General features: G+C 40.4%; 2 protein-coding genes across 8 annotated transcripts in view; one reads left to right on the top strand and one right to left on the bottom strand.

Annotated features, from left to right (window-relative positions):
- Positions 1 to 8047, bottom strand: part of SCLT1 (sodium channel and clathrin linker 1) — a 50339-nt gene extending 42292 nt beyond the window's left edge. Inside the window, exons 1-4 of one of the 5 annotated variants that reach the window (XM_053403405.1) lie at positions 7963 to 8047; positions 6639 to 6745; positions 3145 to 3212; positions 1101 to 1153 (exon numbers count right to left, since the gene is read on the bottom strand). In XM_053403405.1, the coding sequence (XP_053259380.1) occupies positions 1101 to 1153; positions 3145 to 3212; positions 6639 to 6672 (155 nt within the window). In that variant the 5' untranslated portion in view covers positions 6673 to 6745; positions 7963 to 8047. Of the gene's footprint in view, positions 1 to 1100; positions 1154 to 3144; positions 3213 to 6638; positions 6746 to 7701; positions 7909 to 7928 lie in introns of those variants that run through there. The other 4 variants (XM_053403404.1, XM_053403408.1, XM_053403403.1 and 1 more) reach the window with 4 other exon arrangements.
- Positions 8048 to 8095: 48 nt separating this feature from the next.
- On the top strand, positions 8096 to 21810 carry LOC128421118 (UPF0462 protein C4orf33-like). Of its 3 annotated transcripts, XM_053403412.1 has the most exons (8): positions 8121 to 8246; positions 10648 to 10798; positions 12880 to 13060; positions 17406 to 17466; positions 19172 to 19223; positions 19324 to 19523; positions 20605 to 20723; positions 21799 to 21810. In XM_053403412.1, exons 2-7 carry the CDS (start codon positions 10775 to 10777, stop codon positions 20705 to 20707), a joined length of 621 nt encoding a protein of 206 aa, XP_053259387.1. In that variant the 5' UTR covers positions 8121 to 8246; positions 10648 to 10774; the 3' UTR covers positions 20708 to 20723; positions 21799 to 21810. The 3 variants fall into 3 exon arrangements, with proteins under 3 accessions (XP_053259385.1, XP_053259387.1, XP_053259388.1); XM_053403410.1 differs by lacking the exon at positions 21799 to 21810 and having other exon boundaries at positions 8096 to 8201; positions 20605 to 20818; XM_053403413.1 differs by lacking the exon at positions 21799 to 21810 and having other exon boundaries at positions 8121 to 8201; positions 10652 to 10798; positions 20605 to 20818.
- Positions 21811 to 22241: the final 431 nt, after the last annotated feature.

Raw genomic sequence — 22241 nt, 5'->3', positions numbered from 1 at the left:
ACACAATTGTGCAAACAGATACAGGAAGAGTGAAAGGACTGGTCTAGTGCCTATCCAAGAGCTTGGATACTTAGACTTGCTATGGTTTCCCACATTGTAATTCCTAAGGCATGAGAAACTTGTGGTATTTTGACCCTGTTTAAGAGCCATGGGTTCTCCAAACACAGCTAATGGCATCATTACCATCAAGGAAAGCCAATTAACTTAAAGTTGCACAGCATGCTCCTAAACATGTTTATTCATGAGTATATTTCACCAAGTTCAACTGGACTTGCTTCTTGATATTGTGGGTATAACCAGCATGCTTAAGTCACAAATGGGTTAATACCATATGCTATCCTGCCAGGTTTAGCTAGAGGAAGCTAACCTTGGAAGGAAGCTAATAAAGCCTACTGTTGTACCCTAGTCAATCAGATAAGCGCAAAGCCACTCTTGAGCTTCAAACCATTAATTTAGGACTTTCACCACAATAACTAAGCCATGTTTTACTGCTTCTGCAACTTTTCTGACAGATTTATTGAAAAGCACACGAACCTGACGTTTGGAGGGTTTGTAAGCATTTTTTTAACTTACCAAACATGTGGCCTTTTCCTATGCTGGGGGAAGAGGGGAACTTTGGAAGGAATTCACAAGGACATATTTTAAAGGTCTAACAGCCTAAATTTCCATGCTTTACTTTGCTGCATATTTTGTGACTTTAAATCTCTGCTGGGCTTCTCTCACCAAAGAGTACTTGCCCCAAACCTGGATCCTGGCATCCAATAATTCTCTCATTTCTATATACCATTTTTTCATCTTTTGAACCAATGTTAAAATGGGTCAGCACCAAATATTAATGAGGCATAACACAGTGTTGTTGTTTTTTTAAAAAAGGTAAAGCTCCATAGAGCACTATCAGTATACACAGAGACTTCCTTTCAAATACAGATCAAACTGAGAAAGAAAAAAAATACATTATTGTTTCCTTTTTTATTCTATATTTCCAAGCTTGAAAATAACATTTAAAAAGTGGCTGACAGAAAACAAACCAAATAATCAAACCACATTCGAAACACGGTAGTACTTTAAATTTAATTATAACACCAAAAAAACCCCTTTACCTTTGATTCGTCAGTTCAGGCTCCATTTCATTGTTACCTCCTAAGGAATTCTTCTGAAATGAAACTATTTCCTTTTACTACTGTTACATATTACCACATATATTTAAAAAGTGAAGCATATTTAATCCATTCCATGTGCACAGATATTTAATTCCATATTCTGCTTTTACATTAAAATGACATGTGTAATTTCAGTTCTTCTGGAGATAAACACAATCTTTTTCCACAGCAGAAAGAAAGTCTCCATCTAAAATGACTAGTACTGCTCCAAATGATTCACATACCACCTTTTGATCGGAAACTAGAACAGGGTGAAATGTTCTCATCTAAGCCCATGTAAACATATTAGTTTCTATAGTATTACAAATCTGTGGCACACCTCTCACTATAAGTGAGAACCAGCCTCTTGTTGTACTATGAATTTCTGTTTTGTTTTTTAAAAAAACTGTGGATTAGCAATTATTGTTGATCTATAAAGTTATAACCTGGAAGCATCAGTAAAGCTTTTAAATTTGTAGTAGCATCTGATAAATATACGGTTATTAAAAGGTCTTACTTTTCAGTATTTCCCCAGTCAACCTCAGAACAATTACAAAAAGGCCTTTTAGATTTTAGAAATATGATGTAATATAATATGTATTATAATACACACATGTATATACACACTCACTACTTCACAAGGCAAAACACCATCTCAAGGCAGTTCATAAATAAAGTCATGCAGCAATTTTGTATTACATAAAATATTTATAAGCTACCTTTATGAATAAAAGTCATTAAAAGAGGCCTGCACAACAACAGAGAAACTACAATTCAAAGATCATGACAAGGTATGGTTTGGTCCAACTAAGACAATAAGGAAGGAATCAGGGTGGATGAGGGGGATAAAAGGCTAAGAGGAGCAAGTGTATGAATCCAAAGCCCATTCGTCTCTATTGTATGGATTCTGTTATTTTAATCCACAATTCTGCAGATATGTATTTATGGGCAATATTCTAAAAATTAGTACTGTATAAAATAGTGGTTTTCAACCAGTGTGGCACAGCACCCTGGGGTGCCTTCAATGACAGTCGGGGTGCCGTGGGCAACCCTGGCCTCCATCCCTCATTCTTTCCCTTCCTCCTCGGATCCCCTCTTGCATCTCTGCCTCCAAGTGTCTTGAATGACTGTTTGTTGCAGCATGTCTGGCTACATGCTATGCAGGCAAATAGTGCCTCTGGGGCTGGCCAGGGGGTGCTGGGTGACAGAAGTTAAGGCAGCCTCAGAGTAAGCAACATAGCGGGCAATGGAGCCCAAACAGCCAGTCTGCCAGCCCTTGCTGTTGGGAACAGGAAGACAAGTGAGAGGGCAGGCAGGCAGGCAGGCAGGTACCTTTATTGTGCTTGCTGTGTGCAATACCTGCCTGGGAGCTGAGTGCCTGGTGCTGAAGAAGAGCCTTTCTGCCATGCAGGCCCGGCAGCACCCACTGCTGCCTCCCAAGGTAAGGTGCTGGCCTCATTCAACTTTAGCCAGTCTCAGTTGGGTCACTAAGGTTGGGGGCATCCTCTTCCCAGACTCCTGTGGGGCACTGTGAGGAAGCATCTCTCTTTGGGGCAGGGGGTGGCAACTCAGAGACCAGGAGAAGCAGCATTGGTTGTCCAGAGGACTCCCAAGGAGAGGGGAGAGGAAAGGAGGCTGAATGAACACTCCACAAGGCAGTATGTTCGAAAACAGGTGAGAGGCGGCCAGTTCTGCAGGCAAGGGATGACATAACTGGGCTCCTGAGCCCCACAGGGGTGCTGCAGAAAGAAGGTCAAGGGAGTGGTGTGCTCAAAAAGGTTGAAAACGTCTGGTATAAAAAGTTCCTAAAAAAAACACCTGGGTAGCTTCTAACTACAAACAAACTTTTAAGCTCCTCCATGCTATAGTGTCAATAATATATGCAATAATATATGAAAACTTGGATTTGTAGAGAGGTCTAAAAAATAGTAACCTTTCCAACATCTTTCTACAGTGCATCATTTTAGTGGCTTACAGCAATGTAAACACCAGGAAATAAATTTACCTGTTCAAAGGTAGTTCTTGTTAGATTCTCTGTCTGAAGTTGCTGGGGCACATCATTTAGCCTTTGATCTGAAACAAATTAATCCCTTAATTTGCAGGACTGATAGTTTATGTTATGAAATTCAACTAGAAATATTTCTCCTAATACATTTGCTTCCTGACCTTACCTTATGAAGACAACATTTATTTTGACAACATATAACTTAAAATGCAATACAGTTTATAGATCACAGTTCTAATCACTTTTCACTGTGAATTCTGTTTCCTTTATTGTTATAAAAGAATACACTTTTTCAAAAAACCTTTCAACACGAATTCAACAAAGAAAAGTTTATTGCAATCCATACATACTTATTTGAGAGTAAGTTTCATGAATCACAGTGGACCACTTCCAACTAATAATGCATTGGCTTGCACAGTAAGTAGTTTTCTTCACCAAATTTTATTTACCAACATGTTTGTTGAATTCCAGCACCCAAAATGTAAGAAGATAGTAAAACATTATTTGGCGTCACCTTATTCATCTTTGCTACCAATTTGCCTAAAATAAGAGTTCACTTGACAGATTTCAAATTGGTTGGACTTTTCTTAAACTGGGGTTCTACTGATTATCTTTGATGTATGTTGACTCTTGTACATTATCCTTCATGTGATATTAATTCAGTCATTTAAATAACAATATTTTTACATGTTTAATTCATTTCAACACATATTTGCTCCTTTCCTGTTAGGCTGGTGCCTTCTAAGTCATTTATAAAACATATAAAACTTTTAAGGAGGACAGTTTTAATAGTTTTGCAAAAGGCTATACATCCAGCAGTGCCACCTGGGGAAGGGTGCCCTAGAACCTAGGTGTTACTCTAGGAAACCGATCAATTTAGGCTTCTGATACAGGTGGAAGGCAGAGCAGAGACTCTCCAGATGATCTTAACAAGCAGGCAAGATCTCAGCAAGGAGTTCTACCCTAGGCCAATGCATTTATGGCTCTCAAGGTCATTATCTGCACCAACATATTGGAAGAAAATGGAGATTGAGTAATACTGAATAACATCCTCAGAATTACTGACAGCAGTATTCTTGACTGGCTGCAGCATCCAAACATGCTTTGGAAGCAGCTCCACACGGAGGGGATTTCAATAATTCAACAATGATGTAGCCAAAGCATGTGCAGCAGTGACAAGAACTGTCTTATTCTGGGAAGACTGCATTTGCTGCACTAGCTGAAGCTGAGTAAAAGCACATCTGGCAACAGCAGTATCCAAACCCTTAAGGAGCAATACTGGCTCCAGAAGTATTCCCAAAATCTGAATATTATCATTCTCCTGCCCTAGTTAGCTCTCACTTAAGGGTGTAATTGATACGTCACTGAGATTAGAGTTATAATTTTGGGGAACATTTTGTCAGGTATTTGTCAATTCAGAATTACAGTAAAACTGTATTCATTTATTTACTGCCTCTCCCAAACATGCCAGGGAGGGTTACATAAAAATATGAAATATATGGAACCTAACATTACAGTAAAAGTAGATGCTCCTTTGGGTCTGAAAACGGTATCTTTCTAGATTTGCCAAGTTGAAAATTTTAAAGGAATGTCTGGGGCAAGAGTTATGCAGGGGAAGAAGTTAAAGTGATGTAGTAATGGATGGCAGTGAAAACAAACAGTTTTTCATTTATTGTAACCCATTCATCGGCTGTCAGTATTGAGTTGATTAGGCATGCTTTGGAATTGCAAAACACTAGTAGGCAACTATATTAAGAAGCTGCAGTAGACCAAGAATAAATGTGTTTTCATATGTTAACACCTGGCTCCCAGTGGTGGCTATTAACATTTTCTGAGCATGTTAGGTAAATGAAATTTAAACAGAACAGAAGTATCACAGCTTTTTCAATGATGTAACAAGAGCACCTTTGAAACTCCCTGAAAACAAATGCTTAGTGTTTCACTTTGTGATGCTAATATTCCAGCACCAATTTGATTAAGCTGTCATATGCAGCGTATTCACCAGATCTACAGTGCTAGTCTTTATGAAACAGCCACTGTGTTTGCTCTATAAAAGGAGGAATGTTTATCTTGATGTTGAAGTAACATTTTGCCTCTTTTCATATTTCTGTTTTATATACATTATTACTGTTTCATTTGATGGAAATGAACATGAACTTGAAAGGGTGAAAGATTTACAAAGCATAAGAAAAATGTAATGGAAATTCTCACAATCCCATGCATGTTACTAGAAGGGGGGGGGGGTTGTCCAATGAAACTCAATGCTGGAAGAGTCTGAACAGAAAGTACTTCACTCAGCAGAGAGTTAAACCATGGAACTCACTCCCACAAGATGTAAAAGCAGACACTAACTTTGACAGTTTTAAAACAGGATTAGAGAATTTTATGGAGAATAAGGCTATAGCTACTAACCACGATGGATATGTTCTACCTCCACAGTTTGAGACAGTATGCCTCTGTATGGGGACGGGATGACAAGTTGGGGAAATGCTATTACACCCAAGTCCTTCTTGAAGGTTTCCAATAGGAATTTCGTTGGCCACTGCAGGACACTGGACCAGTCAGGGGGTTCTACTGACTGTGCTCCATGAGCAGTGGCCAGCAAGTCTGGAGAGAGAAATATTTTTGCCCAATCCAAACCCTCAGGTGGTACAAAGGAGGTTTGGATTACAGCCTAAGTGAGAGAGATAGATCCTCTTAAAGAACAATGAGTTCACAAAGCACTTTCCAACCACTGATAAAAATAATTACAATCAAATAGGAGATACAACTTAAAATTAAATACATCACTCCCACTGAGGGAAATTTAACCAGAAAGACAAACGTAACAAATAACTCAGGAAAAGCTAAGAGAAACATTTAGAGTTCACTGAAAAACAACCAAATAGGGGCCTGACAAAGTTGTCTGAGAAGGAAATTCCACAGATGTGGGGCACCACATAAAATTGTCAGTCTCTGGTGACTAGTGGTATTTCTTCAAGGACCATAAACCTGACTATGAGGCTGATCTTAAGACATTGGCAGGTTCGTGACAGTAGGCAATACTTCAGATAACCTAGTCCAAAACAATGTAGGCCTTAAAGGGCAAAACCAGCAACTTAAACTAAGCCCAGAAACAAACTGGTAAGCAATGCAAGTGGTACAGGATTGGTATAATTTGAGTTGCATAACTCCTGCTGGCAAACAAATATAGACAGCCCTATGTAGACACTATTACAATAGTCTAATTTGGACAGAATACATGTTAAAATAACAGACACCAGGTCTGCTCTCTCCAGATAGGAGTGCACAGAATACCAGCAAAAGCAGGTAACAGGCACTTGTGGTCTTTGATGTTATCTGCACCTTCACATAGAGCAACAGCTCCAGAAGAACACCTAAGCTGTTATTGGCCCCCACTTTGTTTTTATAAAAAGAAAACTTCTGTTTAAGCTTTTCCATGAAACACATCAACTAGCAGTATAGATCTGAATGAACTCATATGCAGAACTTACTTTGAACTCTTGGAAAATCAGTCGCTCCTTCCATATTTTAACCTGGAAGGTTGCACAATAAGGTTTCTGACCAAATGAACTCCCTCTCATCAAGGTAAATACAAAACCTGTAAAAGTCAGATAAATGTAAGCAGCAAAATCTACAGTAATTTACTTCCATTCATTTCTAACTTTAGTTTCTAACTGAATTCTCCTCAGAATCTACAAGTGTCCTATTTACAGAAAGATAGGGCATGTGGAAATAATTCTGAAAGAAAAATGCTCTATCAAACATCATAATGGAAACTCACTTTTCAAAGCTATAGTCCCATGCATGGGTGCAGCGGGCGGGCAGGGTTCAAACTGAGGTTCTGCCTTCCCTAACAAAAGGCCTTCCTTCCCTCACAAAATTCTTGGCTATGCCCATGGTCCCATGGATATCAAATATAAAACTCCCCCAGCCTACAGCAGCTCATCAGTGTACCATTATAAAGTTTAAAAAGATAAAAATAAGAACAGTCCTTCAACACAACCTTTTTATTGCATGTTCATGATTATTTGTGTCCATGATGCAATCAGAACGGTCATACACCATCCTTCATTCAACACTATTCACACACAAAAATCCACAACCATTTGTCCCTGCAAAAGTTTTGGGGTTGTCCTACTGCTTCATTTCCAACCGGTACATAAGTTGTATAGAAAGTTATGGGATATCAGCAAAAAGTTACAACCACCATTATGGAGCAAGGGGCTTTTTTTATCCCGCTTTTGTTGTGTTATAGTCTCTCCCAACAGCAATTATGTGGAAACACTGGGGGAAAGCATTTCAGAACCACTAATACTAAAACTGAACAAACCCACCCCTAAATGCACCATTATTGTGCAAAAGAGCTTATTGCAATGAAAAACCCCGTCTGAAAGGACCTCTAAAGTAGACATGGACTATGCCAGCGAGATATATGACTAGGCTGAAAGGTTTATTCTGGCATAAACCCATAGGAGAAACTATTAATTTAAGAGGAAGCGTTAACTGAAGAAAAATGCCTCCCCATACCCGCCGACAAGTGTATGTAATACACACGTTTCTTTTCAGACGAGGTCGCCTGTTGCGCGTCACATTGCTCTCTTGGAAGAAATGTGGGGGTGGAACACACGCGACCCTCTCTCTCACTCTCTTCCCACACATGGACCGGGACTGACGGTTGGAACCCCGCCGTGCGCGTGAAGCCGCAGCTGCTCCCCGCCTCGCCTAATTCCCCGTTCTGGACCAATCACAGACCTCCCCCGTAAGAGACCGGCGCGAGACACCTGGTTAACTCGCCACCTCAACGCCGCCGATTACCATAACGACCGACGGACAGGAAAAGAAGCAAAAAACACAAGATGAGTGGAAGAAAACGAAGGAGGAGGAGGAGACGGGTCCGCATATGACGCGCCTGACTCAGGCCGCCAATCGGAATCTAGGCGAAGGAGATGACTTTTCCCATTGGTTTAAAAGGGGGAAAGGGGAAAAAAAAGCATCACGTGCCCGCCTCTTCCTTCAGGCTGTGCGAGGAAGCGGCTGAGGAACAAAACTGAGCGGTGAGTGGGCAACCGCTGTGTGTTTGTAGGCGCGCTTACGCGGAAGTAAGTATCTCCATCTCCCAGGGACCAATTACTTCCGAGTAGACCTGTTAGGCTGCAGTCCTAGCTGGGAGGGAGCCCCATTAAATCCAACGGGGCCTCCTCCTGAGCAAAGTTGGCTGCCAGCCGCCCAATGCCCGGTCGCAGGACTGGATTTCCTTCCCTCTCTTCCTGCTTTTGAAGCAACTTGCTTCCCTAACGCTCCTCGGTGTTTTTAAAAGGGTGGCGCGGGGAGCTGAAATGGTGGCAGCTGAAAGTTTTTCGTCTCGCGCAGTTACCAGAGGCAGAGGGTCCTCCCCGGCGGAAAACGTTGGCAACCGAACGGGGGTGGGGAGAGGGGAGAAGGACCTGGTTTAAATCGAAGAGGGCTCCCCGCATCGACTGCCCAGAACAGTCATTGCAATAGATTTCTACTCTGCAGAGAGGAGATAAGAGATGCTCGGGATGTGTCTCACTGCCCTCTTCATCAGTACAGTATGTCGGCATCCTGCGGAAAGAGCGATTCTTGCACTTACACACACAATGTTGTGTTAGAGAGTGTATATTCCAAAGTGTTAATGCACATAGAGTCAGGCAGATCTGATTTTTTCCCCACCCACACATAAGCACTCTCTATTGAACTCTTATCGCAGTGTGACCTACACACAATACTGGATGGTGATTAATGGGATGTGTTAACACTTTGTGTTGCCCCTTCTCCACTGCTAGTAGTTCCCAAGTTCCTCCCCAAGTTCTGGAAACCTGATGTCCTTTGTGGGCATGCAAACGGTACAGCAGCATAGAATTGTAAAATTGTGGGGTTGGACAAGATCCCATGGGTCATCTAGTCCAACCCCCTGCAATGCAGGAATCTTTTACCCAATGTGGGGCTTGAACCCTGAGTTTGAGAGTCTCATGCTCTTCTGACTGAGCTATCCCTCAATTGGGATACAACTCGTATTCCCTCCTAGCCCACAAATCCAACATCATGGGTCGATATAAAGCAGGACTAATTTTCTTTGTGCCCAGCAGTCTAATCTCAAAATTATTTCCCTCCAGCCATGTAATAATATTGCCCAAGCATTCCTCCTGAGCTCTTCAAACTTAGTTCTAATCATAATTAGCATATATAGCCCCCCTTGCCCCAACAAGCAGACATTGACAGGATATTGGAACCAACTCACATCCTTTTGGGAAAAACTAGAGACCAAATTCCCTACCATTGACCCGCCAATTGCAGGCAATTTTAATGATGGAGCTATCCTTCAGTCAATTTGTAATTAGCTCACATTTTCCCAGTCCTGCTTTTAAAGTTTCTTTTTACCACAGGCAATTAGTTAAGGAGGGAAAGAGTTAAATAGAGCAATATTTCTGCAGGTATGGACAGGAAGATGTATAATTTAGACAAGGTGGGGGAACTGGTTCCTGGATAAATCAGATGACGTGTAGGAATTGCACCTCCTTTCTTGATATGCTCAACTCAACTTGCCAGTCAGCTTAACTCCTTTAAACTCTTTTCTCATACAGTATTGAGAAAAAAGTTTTGACTTTTATATTAGTCACACATTTGAGTGTCTAAACTATTGTCTTTTGATTGCTTTGTGGGTGGATTGATGCTGAAGTATGAACTGCACATTATTTACAATGCCTTGTTTTGTGTATTGTGTGTTAAAGTATACTTAAAACTGCTCAGGGTGATGATACCTGGAAGGCTACAGGCAGCAAGTGCAAGTTGTAGAGCACAAGGATAAGCTGATGGACCACAGAATGCCAATCAACTACTATGTTATGTACCAGTTGGAGGCAGCCATGTAGAAGGAAATATTACAGCATTTAGGGCTTTTTAGTTCAAAGAAAATAGTAGGTTCCGTAACAGAAGTGTATAAAATTATGCATGGTCTAGAGAAAACAGAGAGAGCAAAGTTTTTCTCTCTTTCACAACACTGGCATTTAGGGTCATCCATTGAAGCTGAACATAGGAATTTTCAGGGCAGACAAAACTGTGAAACTATGACATTTGTTTCCATGAGAGGCAGTGATTGCCACCAACTTGGAAGGCTTTTAAAGAAGATTCAACAAATTCATAGAGCACAAGGCTATCAGTGGCTACTTTCCCTGATGGATGTGTTGTTCTTCCATTATTGGAGGCAGTATGCTTCTGAATACATGTTGCTGGAAACAACAGAAGAGTAACATGCTGTTGCCCTCATGACCTGCTTGCAAAGTTGCTTCCCCAAAGCATCTGACTGGCCAGAATGCTGGAAGAAATTGGCCACTGGTCTGATTCAGCTCACTCTTAAGTTCTTAGAAGATATTGCATGAGTAGATTTCCAAGACTAATTACAAGGAAATTTTATTTTTATCATAAATTTGCAGAGGATATATAGTTGCATTTCAACTTTAACATGTTCTACTTTATCCGTAGGCAGGCCATTTGTTCAGCACCAATACTGCTGTGGAAATATAACTTTATTTGGAGGACGACAGTAGATTTGCATATTTATACCAGTTAAAGTTGAGATCACTGTGGACACCCTGTGGTGAAAATAGGCATGAACAGTCAGGTACTGGAAAAGGTATGGTGTTGCAGCAAGTCATTTAATTCTCCTGCGTATGTAATAACTCTATACCAAGATCTTAATGGAACTTCCAGTAACAGATGCAATTGGTTGACTTGCATCTCTCCATTGCAATAATGTTGTGTCGCTTCCAATAATGGGTAGGAGTTGAGAGATTATAAATGCTATTAAAGTTACTAGCAGCTGTGTATGGACCTGTCTGCTCCATTCACACCCCACGATTATTCTTCCCACATTAACCCCCTAGAGCAGTGGTTCCCAACCTTTTTTTGGCCATGTCCCACCTAAGCATCTCTAAAATCCTGCTCCCCCCCTTGATATATAATTATTAAAAAACTGAACTCCTGTTCACGTGGAGGAAGCCTAAAAGGCCATTCAGGGTTAATAACGCATTCTTGAATTGCCCCCCTTAAAAATCAAATTGCCCCTTGTGGGGCATGTGCCCCACATTGGGAACCATGGCCCTAGAGCTCCCCCTTCCCACTGCTACTAAGCTCACTTTTCACCTTCCCAACCCTATTCTGGAAGCTACTTCTCTCTTCTACTCTATTGTGCAACCACACTTTGCATCCCTGTTTTCACCTTTGCTCCCATGTCCATGCCTCCTCACTTTTGTCCACCTCCATTATAACCTCCTGCAACCTCCTACCACACTACTAAGCACCCTTTCTGCCCTTTGCCCAGTTATGAAGCTACCAATCCGGCCTATTATCCAGACTCTTTCGCACCCCTGCTTTCATCTTCAACCCCATTCCCATGCCACCTACTCCATCTTATTTTGCAACCCGCTTTGCACCTTCATTCTCTTTTTTCCGCACCCCTTGTCCATAGTTTTCTCAACTCTCCTTGCACACAGACAAGGGCATAGGAAGGGGTGTGTGGTGGGGGCAGTCCACCCCGGGTGTCATCCCAGGGGGGAGAGACAACCTCCCCCGGGCAGATCGCGCTGCTCCCGCGGGGAGGATCGCATCACCGCGCTGCAATTGGTCCCCCACCGGGAGGATCACGTCGCTGCGCCGTGATCCCCCCCCAGAGGATCGCGTCGCGATTGGTCCCCCCCAGGATTGTGCTGCCTCACCAATCGCCCTGTGGGCGGATCACCCCACCCTGCTTTTCCGGGTGCCGGAGTGGCTAGCTCCGCCACTGCACACAGATCACCCTTATTTCCACACCTTACCCTCTCTCCCATTGTGCATCTCCCTTTCCATACACACACCATTATTTCCCTCCCCTCCCCTTTCTCCTTGTTTTTCAACCCCTTGCACAAAGACCACATCCCATTTCCATGCCTCCTCCTTTCTTCTGTTCTGCAGCCCCTTTTGAACGCATAACCCATGCTGATATATATTACTGTATCTTAAGAGCAAGCCCATCAGTTTGTTCAGTTAGAGAGTATTAAGTTCAGTTGATGAATGTTGTACATATATGGGTGTCTGTCTGTTAAGAAAACATTTCTGCTAAATTACTACATTGAATCTGGAACTTCATGTTGAAAACAACATATGGTACCAGAAGTAAAATACATTGTGAGAAAGTACTATGGAATGTTTGATGGCTCCTCATTCTTTCTCTCTCACGTGAGGCAGCTGAGAAGTTCAGAAAAGCATTTCTGCCCATTTCAGTGTTTTCCCTTTTCACCGCCACAATGGCAGAAGTTTGAGTAGAGCGGGGTGGAAGGACATACAGTGGTACCTCTGGTTGCGAATGGGATCCGTTCCGGAGGCCCGTTCACAACCTGAAAAGAGCGCAACCTGAAGCGCCGTATCTGCGCAGGTGCATGGCACGATTTAGCGCTTCTGCGCATGCGCAAGCGGCGAAACCCAAAAGTAACCCTTTCTGGTACTTCCGGGTCACCACGGGACGCAACTTGAAAAGACGTAACCTGAAGTGTCTGTAACATGAAGTATGACTGTAGATGAAAGCTGTGAATTTAAACAACAGCAGAGGGTTGAATGAAGCAGGGATATAGTGACACTGCAGGTTGGTTGGTTTTTTAACGAAACAAAAAAAAATATTAGTGGCAAACTTCTTAGTATTAAGCAAAAATAATCATTTTAAGTTTACAATATAATATTTAGATGGAGTTTAAAATTGAAGATACATGGAACAGCTTACCAGTGAGTCATGATCCAGTAACAATCAAGTTGACAGGTGAAGATGCTGGAATGATGATAGAAGTGTGTGCTCCATTTTTTAACGATCCTCCAGCTCCTCCTGGTGAACCTGGAAAACCATTCAATGGACTGTGGGACTATGAGGGTAAGTGAATCAATCTTTTTGCAAGGTTCTGTCATGTATATTCTGGCAGCATGTCTTGAGTACAGGCTGGCATTCCTGTAAAGAGAAATGCTGAACTTTGTTTAAAGAAATGCAACAACAGGTTATGCTCTTGTTCAAGCTTGCAGAGAGACAACTCTGCCATTTTTCAGAGTATTCCATTCCACCTCAGCTTTCCATTTTTCTCCCCCATCAGATTCATCATTTTGTGCCCACTGAATATGCTCAACACTGATTATGCTGTGAGGGGTTGTAGTTCCCCTATTCCCCTCCCACCGCCCCTCCTTTTCCCATCCTCTACTTCTGTAAAACTTTGGGTTACCCTGAGCCTGCTGATGTGGCTAGATGGTGCTGTTTTGGTTATATAAAGATCTACATTGAGAGAATGAGCTTTCCATTAGTATTATGCAGAATCCTGTGACTATCAGAGAAGCTGATTCAAAACAGAGAAATGAATGAAGCCTAGTTAGGAGTTCCAAGTGCCCTAAACATTCAGATTTCTTTCCAGTATTGATTGATTATTTAATATCTAATTTCTATACTGATTAATATATTAAATATATATTCTTAGAGATCAGAGTACAAAAAACTGAAGCAACAGCAAACAACTTAAACATAATATTACAAAAATACACAGTTACATATAAGTACTGCATTAATACGTAGGGCTGTTTTTGTGTATATAAATAAATAAAGTAAAATAAAATATATTCATTTTCCTTCGGTCACACCCTATCATCCTCTGGGTTTCTCACCTGGAGTCCAGCAAACTCTGAGCTTACCCACAAAGGTTTCACAACAAAAAGATACTTGAAACAGCAAACATCAGCCTAGTCTCTCACTCTAAACTTGCTCTTTATGCGTAGACCCAAGGCACTGCCTCAGACCGCCCACAGCTGTGTCCCATTCAGCTGCACTTTCCACAACCAGTTCCAGGTGCAGCAGCTTTGCCAGGGGTCCAAAGGGTGAGGAGAGGCTCCCCTTCCACCCACAGCTGTTTCTTTCACCCTCTGTCCTCTTCTAGCTGGGATATAATGTAATATAGTGGGGCAGAAGGGTCATTTAATTTTTAATGGGAAGGCTACTTATTGCAAATTATTAGGGGTTATGCAACCTGGATAAATATTATAACTGTGTTGTAAACATCAATTACCATTTATATATCGAGTAATCTATTTTAGGTTATATCAAAAGGCAGGCAATTTTCATTAAATCCATGTTCTTTTTTTGAGCATGCTCTCCGCAATTCTGCCTCCTAGGTAAAGAAATATATTACTATGCTTGTCTTGGAATTTTATGGTAAACAATCATCTAATTATCCAGATCTGAATCAAAACTAATGTTATTAATGCCAGGTTCTTTGTAGAAATTGTCACACAGCTTGTGAAAGCCTAAAGAAATACAATGCTATGAAACCTACAGGGGCATTATTATTATTATTATTATTATTATTATTATTATTATTACCAGTTTATATGGTGCAAACAGTACAAAAGGACAGGCCCCTGCCTCAAAGGGGAAAGTGGTTTTGCAAATAGTTATGGGGATATGCTACAACATATGCTCATTAGCAAGTGTGTAAATGCTAGCAATAGGCTATTTATAGCACAAGCTGCTTATTCCATATACAGAGTGTTACAGTGGACAAAATGGTAGTACAGTGGTACCTTGTGTTACAGACGCTTCAGGTTACAGACACTTCAGGTTACAGACTCCGCTAACCCAGAAATAGTACCTCAGGTTAAGAACTTTGCTTCAGGATGAGAACAGAAATTGAGCAGTGGCGGCAGTGGGAGGCCCCATTAGCTAAAGTGGTGCTTCAGGTTAAGAACAGTTTCAGGTTAAGAACGGACCTCCAGAACGAATTAAGTTCTTAACCCGAGGTACCACTGTAATCTGTTACTATACATGACAGTGATTAAGGACTGCCTCTGAATGATCTTCCCATATGGCATTCCCAAATACTGTAGTCATGTACAAAATGAATGAAAATCCATATATTTGTCCCATCAATAAAATTTGGTAACTATATTGGTTAGGGCTGCCATATGTCCAGATTTTCCTGGACATTACTGGGATTTCAAAGGCGGAATTGATACCTGGGGCAGAAGGATTTCCAAAAGGTGGTGCTTTGTCCTGGATCTTAGTCAATCGAAAAATCACAGTTTTGGTAAAAAAAATATCTCAACAACTTTTGGGGTGTCCTGATTTTTACTTTTTGAAACATGGCAACCCTAATCTCGGTGCATTAGCTTCAAGGTTTTTAAAAGATCCACATCGTAGGCTTAACTTTCCTGTGTGATAAAGACTCTTGTGTACATCTTTTAGAGAGGAGTATGGAGGTATAGCATCAGAATCTCTCATCTTTTATGCTGGATAAATTAATTTTCACTAAATGAGTATCCAAATAACTTTTATCTTATAATACAAATTCTAACACTTCATTACAGCCACTTAAACTCACTGGTTTTCTTATTGGCAACTGTTTCTTTAAGGGATCTGATGATAAATCAACTGCTTCAAACTAATACCATAATACAGGTTTTCAAATAGCCACCCACTTTGTAGCTTGTTTAAAGTAAGAGTGATGATCACTGTAAGACATGCTCAGTGTAGACCCATTAATTGCAGTGTATCTACTCTGAGTGCGATTTAGCTTGGGTGACATCCAAAGTACTGAATATCATCAGTCATAAAAGCCTTATAAAACTTGGTTCTCTCATTTTATAGGCCGCATACTACTGACGCAGGGATATCTGGATAAGACGACTAAAAACTACCTCCACTGTTGAGCTCAGATCCTGCTTTCAATTTTACATAGGCATCTATGGGAACAGGATACTAGGCTAGATGGGCCATGGCCTGATCCAGTAGGCTCTTCTTATGTCCTTAAAATGCTTTTGATGGACCAACAAATTTTGTGGTCTTGTTTGACATAGCCACTATGTTTCTCCAAGTCTAAGTAGCGTAATCTCTCCCCATCTTAGCTGGGCTTTCACTGTGACTTCCCTGATTTCCATCACTATGGAGATGGCTACTCAATAGGTGGAGTTTCAGTGTTACCAACACTACTTTGATTCTATTTTTCTTAAACACGATGATATATCAGTGTGAAGTCATCTGGCAAGTTTCCTTGGCTATGTGATCTTCACATTTTAAACTTTTTTCTTATGCCATCAAGCTTATATTGCTTTATCTTGCATTCAAGCTCCATAGGTTTCTGAATTTTAGCATTACAGCATTGTTGCCAAAATAACATTCACAGCATAATGCATTCAAATTGCCAGTGCAATAAATGTGTATAGTGTTTAAAATATTCACTAATTGGCTATGTTCACATAGCATTCTAGAGGAGAATCTAGAGTAATAGTTGAGTATGCTGCTACCTGCTAGAATAATGCCAATTTTGTATTTAAAAAAACTTTAATGTGCTGTATGAGCATCAGTTGGAACAATTTCCCCCATTCTTTTTCTTTTCTGCTCTTGAAGGTATGAAGAATTCATAATTTATACTTCCCTAGGTGGAGGAGAAATCTTTTTCTGGGAGCCATTTGTATTTTATTCTTATTTCTTGCAGCTGTTTCCGTTGATCAGTACTGCATTGGAAAGTAGCAGCAGGATTCCTGAGTAGCTTTTTCATACATATGAATGAAATTCTTTCCCTGCTCTCTCAATTGTTTCACATTCATTCCATTGCTTTAGGAGTATATTGCATCAGTTTCTTGCACTTAAGGCTTTTCCTTAGGGCCAGTGCAATGAGTGATTGCTCAGTTCTGTTCAATTTTACCTACACAGGCATCCCGTAAAAGTCCCTAAGCATCACTTACCTGATTGACAGCTAATATCAAGTAGAAAAACTGTTATTTTCCACAGCTGTTTCCATCCTTATCAAGATGGAAGAATCAATCTTTTGTTTCTTCCCCCTATGTATATACACACACAGGATTTGTAAAACACTTTTTTGCAGTAGTTTTAAAAGCAATACTATTCTAGATTATGGTAATTATCAGCTATTTGAAAAGTATTTTCAAAGCACATTATGAAATATATATACAGTTAGTGGGCTACCGAAAAAATTAGAGCAGAAATGAGATTTTGCAGCATTCTCCTATGTGTATCCACTCAGAGTCAAGTCCCACTGAGTTCGATTGGGCTGTACTCCCAGGTAAATGGATATAGGATTGTAGCCTAAGTCTGCAATCCTAAATGCAGTAGGGAATAAGTTATATTGAGCAAATGGGATTGAGTTCATGTAACTGTGTATAGGTTTGCACTGTAAATATAAAAATGATTTAAAATGAAGCAGCAATGTTTTGTTGGTTTTCAGTTGTAGAAGCTTTCTTCTTGAATCACCAAACTGAGCAGTACTTAGAAGTGGAGTTTTGTCCGTAAGTAAACATTTCAAAATCCTTTAATTTCTTATGCAATTATGTTGCTTGAATCCTTGATGTGTACGTTTGTATTTGGGAGATTGCTAGAATTCCAAGAGTGCTTTCAGCTTTCTGCAGGTGAAGAACAGGATTTGCCACTAGGGAATCCCATTCAGACCTTAAGCAGTATCAGAAGTGTCTTTCTGCTTGGAGTTGTTCTGTGGCTTTAGAAGGTAGCTGCTGATTCTACATTGTGGCTAGAAAAAAATATTATAGTTTCTCTCAGTCTTTATATTTTAGCAGTAAGCTAAGGAACAGAGCTGTAAAGTTAATGTATATTGACGTGCAGTGCAATATCATATACGTTGTAAGCCACCCAGAGTGGCTGGGGAAACCCAGCCATATGGGTGGGATATTAATATTACTATTAATAAATTAATTACTAATATTAATATTATTATACAGTGAGATGGTAAGATGGTGCATAGGGACAGAGTCCTTAAGAGCAAAAGCACCTGTATGTTTTCCTATGTGGTTGCCAATACTCTACATGTAAAGCTCTGTAGGAATCTTTAATTTGCAGCTGCAGTATTATAACATTAACCAATGAATGAATTTCTGTATTCTTACAGAATCGGAGTGAGAAGAATCCAAGATAGGATAAAGAATCCAAGATAGGATAAAGGCAGTGTATGTTTTTATTGTTGAGTCTATTCAGGGAGGCAAGCTCTGAAAAATATATAAAATTTGGGATTTTAGTGGTGCTGTAGCTAGGGTGGGGGAACCAGTAAAAATGATGGACAATTATGAGTGAATTTAAAAGCAGCCCATAAAGATGTGTGTGTATGTGGCTGTGGGTTGGTAAAGACTTCAGCAAATGTCTTTTTTGTAAAGAAAGATAAAGGTAAGTCCAGTCAAAGACGACTATGAGGTGTATTGCTCATCTTGCTTCAGGCCAAGGGAGCCAGTGTTTGTCCACAAGCAGCTTTCCAGGTCATGTGGCCAGCATGACTAAACCGTTTCTGGCACAATGGAGCACCATGACACTCCAGTGGCACCTATTTATCTATTTGCATCAGTGTGCTTTTGAACTGCTAGGTTGGCAAGAGCAGGGACAGAGCAATGGGATCTCACCACTGTCACGTGGATTTGACCTGCCGACCTTCTGATCGCTAAGCCCAAGAAGCTCAGTTGTTTAGACCACAGCACCACCCACGCCCCTAGGTTTGAATTCGCGCGACTGGGTGAGCTCCTGTTGCTCTGTCCCAGTTTCTGCCAATCTCACAGTTCAAAAGTATACCAGTGCAAGTAGATAAATAGGTACCGCTGTGGTGGGAAGGTAAGCTTCCATCACAGTGTTTCATTGCGCCAAAAGCGGTTTAGTCATGCTGGCCACATGACTCGGAAAGCTATCTGTGGACAAACGCTGGATCCCTTGGTCTGAAAACGAGATGAGCACCACTTCCCATAGTCGCCTTTGAGTGGACTTAACCATCCAGGGGTCCTTTACCTTACCTTTACCTTATTTGTAAACGTAGTCCAGAATAAAGCAAATATAGTTGTGCAATTTAATGGCTTCATGTTGACTTACATAGCAAGTTGCTTAGGAGTTATTTGCATTTTATCAGGTTACACAATTTTCATCTGAGAACTATAAGCTGCCTCTGGTTTAGAGACATGCTAATGGATGTATTTCTCGTATGACTATATTATGTTTTTGTAGGCATGGGCAGTATCTGGTGTTGCTGCTTTCTGGGAGACGGAAAGTGTGCAAAGTAAGTGAACCATAGGACTCCACCACCACCTTCCTCAAACGCACAATTACTTCAACACTCACAGGACTGGGATAAATCTGCATATCTTCTTTTAACACAGCAAGAACTTCCTTTAATGTTTGAAGTGTCGAGAACGTGTGCCAAATGGAACGGAAAAGCTCATCTTCCTTGGAGTTATTTTCCACCAGCTACTCACAAATTTAATGCATTTGCAATTCATGGGTCAGGAGTTAACAGAACGTATGAAGCCCTCTACCCTGTACCTCAACATGACATTGTGGCAAAACAGAAACCTGATTTGTAAGTACATCTGTGGTGCTTTTTTTTTTTTTTTTTTTGAGGGGGGGTTCTAAGAGACTGGTGTGAGTGGGAGAATATTTTATTGCCCTTCAAGTTAGGAGGGCAAGTTATATTAGGACCTAAACTGCAGAATCTAGACAAGAACTTAAATGCAGTGATGTTCCTTCTGCTGGTCAGGCTGGTCAAGGATGCTTTTTATTTGGCTTGTAGCAATCTTACTATTGAAAATGTTAACACATTAAAGGAGTTCAAACAAAATAACCTTTAAAGATCATTCTCTCTCACATACACTGCTTTGCTAAGCTTATCCTTTGGGTTATAATGTAATACGTGTATACTTTCATTGGATCAAGAAGTGCATTGGGAAATGTGAATATATGAATGATGGTGTAAAATATTATAACAGTGCTTGCTCTTCTTTCCCCTGTGTTCTTTTGAATGGTTTCTTGGGTCTGGGGTAGCTTGCTGTGCTCCATATTCATTAGTACTTGATGAAAGGAAATATCTGGTAGTATGTGTGCATTACAGCATTTCAATCTGCAAAACGTGCGCTTCTGATATGCTGATAGAAAAATGCTTTATGCCTGAACTGAGACTTTGTGAGAAGTCCACTTGAAACATAACCTTGCATACAGTGTCATGTGCTCTCTGGGTAGTTGCACCACAAAACCTCCAATCCTATCTACCACCCATCTATTTAACTTGGTGGCTACTTTTTATTCTTTATTTGACAGAGTGTTATCTGCACACCTTACTTTCATACTTTTCCTTGCATGAAAACTTAGAAGGCAACAAGGCACAGACTGTAATTATATCAATCAGTTTCACAGTATGAATGTGACACACACACACACACACACACATATATATATATATATATATATATATATATATATATATAAACTACAGTGTAATTTCTTGAGGTGGTGAAGAACAACACACACTAGTTCTTTAATACGTAGTTACTGTACTGTAGTTTTGTAATACAATAACTTTTCTTCATACCAATTTAGCAGATGTGGAAAGGGGTAAGTGTAAATGTTTCCAACCCATCTGACTCTCTTGCTCCTTTCTTTTGCAGCCATCGCCTGGAATATTTTAAATGCCTGAACCTGAAACTGTTAATGGGAGAAGATTGGAAGCAACCAGAATCAGACTTGTGGGCATCATGTAAATGCAACTAAATAAAAAAAACAAAAGGTAGGCTACCAGATAGCTTAAAGTAGGTGGTTAGACACTGATGACCACTGCCTAATTGTAGCACTTATAAGCATTCAGTGGATCAAATCGAAGTGTTGACTTCAGTTTGCTGCCATAGTTGCATTATATATCTGCATCTATGAAAATATCTGTCACCAATGTCTGGGTTGGAGAAAAGGTTTTGTTTCCTCTCAACTGGGCCTTTCACTGTTGCTCATTTGCATCCTGATCATATACTTTTATTTAGTTATCAATAAGGAGCTGGGTAGGTTTAGCCTGTAAAAGAGGAGACTGAGAGGAGATACGATAGCCATCTTCAAATATCTTAAGGGCTGTCACATGGAAGAGAGACCATGCTTGTTTTCTCCTGCTCTGTAATAAAAATACAATTAACAGTAAAATAAAACATATCTGAAACACTTCTAAAACATGTAGAAACTGTTAAAATAATCTAGAAATACTGAAACACGACAAAACACGTAACATATCATGTATCTGAATAGATCTGCTGAAACAGAAACATTTTCAGCAGACATAAATAATGTCAATAGTCAGGGAGTTTCAAAATACAGGCGCTAAAGACGTGACTCCTGATGAATGCAATATAGACATTGTGTGGCACTTACAGAAATGTGAGTTTTGCAGATTGAAGTGATCAAGTTGGCACATATTGGGTAAGGGGACCCCTTAAGCAAACTGGTCCCCAGCCATTAAAGCATTATATACCAGTATTATTATGAGTCCTTTGGATGATATTGGAGACTGTTAACTAACTATTAATGTTGGGCCAGAATTTGTTCTGGATACTGAGAGTCCAGGCCTTTGCAAATAGTAACAACGCACCCCAAAAGCCCTTGCACGTTATGTGTCTAGTCCAGCCTCAACTATTCCCACAAGTTGTTGCAAAGGAGTAATTGACTGTGTCTTTACTTCCTCATTTAGTCATGTTATCAGCTTTGTGATCTTCAGCTGTCAGGCATCTAATCTTATTCAAATCCCCATATTGATCTACTTTCTTTACAGGTCACTTGAGTATTGCTCTTTTATTGGTTCTGTTTCTCACATTCCCTCACAGATTGTCTCTGTATTTCATGTTCCAGGGGTCTTAAGTACCCAACCGCTTCAAAGATTACCTGACTGGAATGCAAAAGATGGAAGGATACCAAGAAAAGAAAAGCGATGAGATGAGAAGAATCCTTCTAATTCCAATCTGAATGCATTTTGTCCTCTCCTCCCTTCTTGTGAATTTCTTCCTAAGTCAATTATAGATGCTGTCTGATAGCTGACATTACTTCTGCAGTAAAGAAAATGGGAACTTTCCCCCTTGAAGCCACACATGTGTATCCTAATGCATAAGAAGTGGCGATGTAATCAAGCTGTTTTCAAACAAAATCCATGATTGATGCTGCTTGCAAGAATGAATTGAGAAACTAAGCCAATCGCACTCTGCTATACCTGCTAGATCATAATTGGACTTTAAACATTTCACTTTTCCCAACACAAGCATGTGCTTGTTTT

The sequence above is a fragment of the Podarcis raffonei genome, chromosome 9 (assembly GCF_027172205.1).
Source record: "Podarcis raffonei isolate rPodRaf1 chromosome 9, rPodRaf1.pri, whole genome shotgun sequence".
NCBI classification, from domain to species: domain Eukaryota; kingdom Metazoa; phylum Chordata; class Lepidosauria; order Squamata; family Lacertidae; genus Podarcis; species Podarcis raffonei.
This window is presented reverse-complemented; position numbering and strand designations above follow the sequence as displayed.

Coding starts and splice junctions, on each gene's coding strand:
- LOC128421118 (XM_053403412.1), top strand. CDS start 10,775: ATGAACAGTCAGGTACTGGAAAAG. Junction 17,467..19,171: donor TTAGAAGTGGAGTTTTGTCC/GTAAGTAAACAT, acceptor ATGTTTTTGTAG/GCATGGGCAGTATCTGGTGT. Junction 19,524..20,604: donor GCAAAACAGAAACCTGATTT/GTAAGTACATCT, acceptor TTTCTTTTGCAG/CCATCGCCTGGAATATTTTA.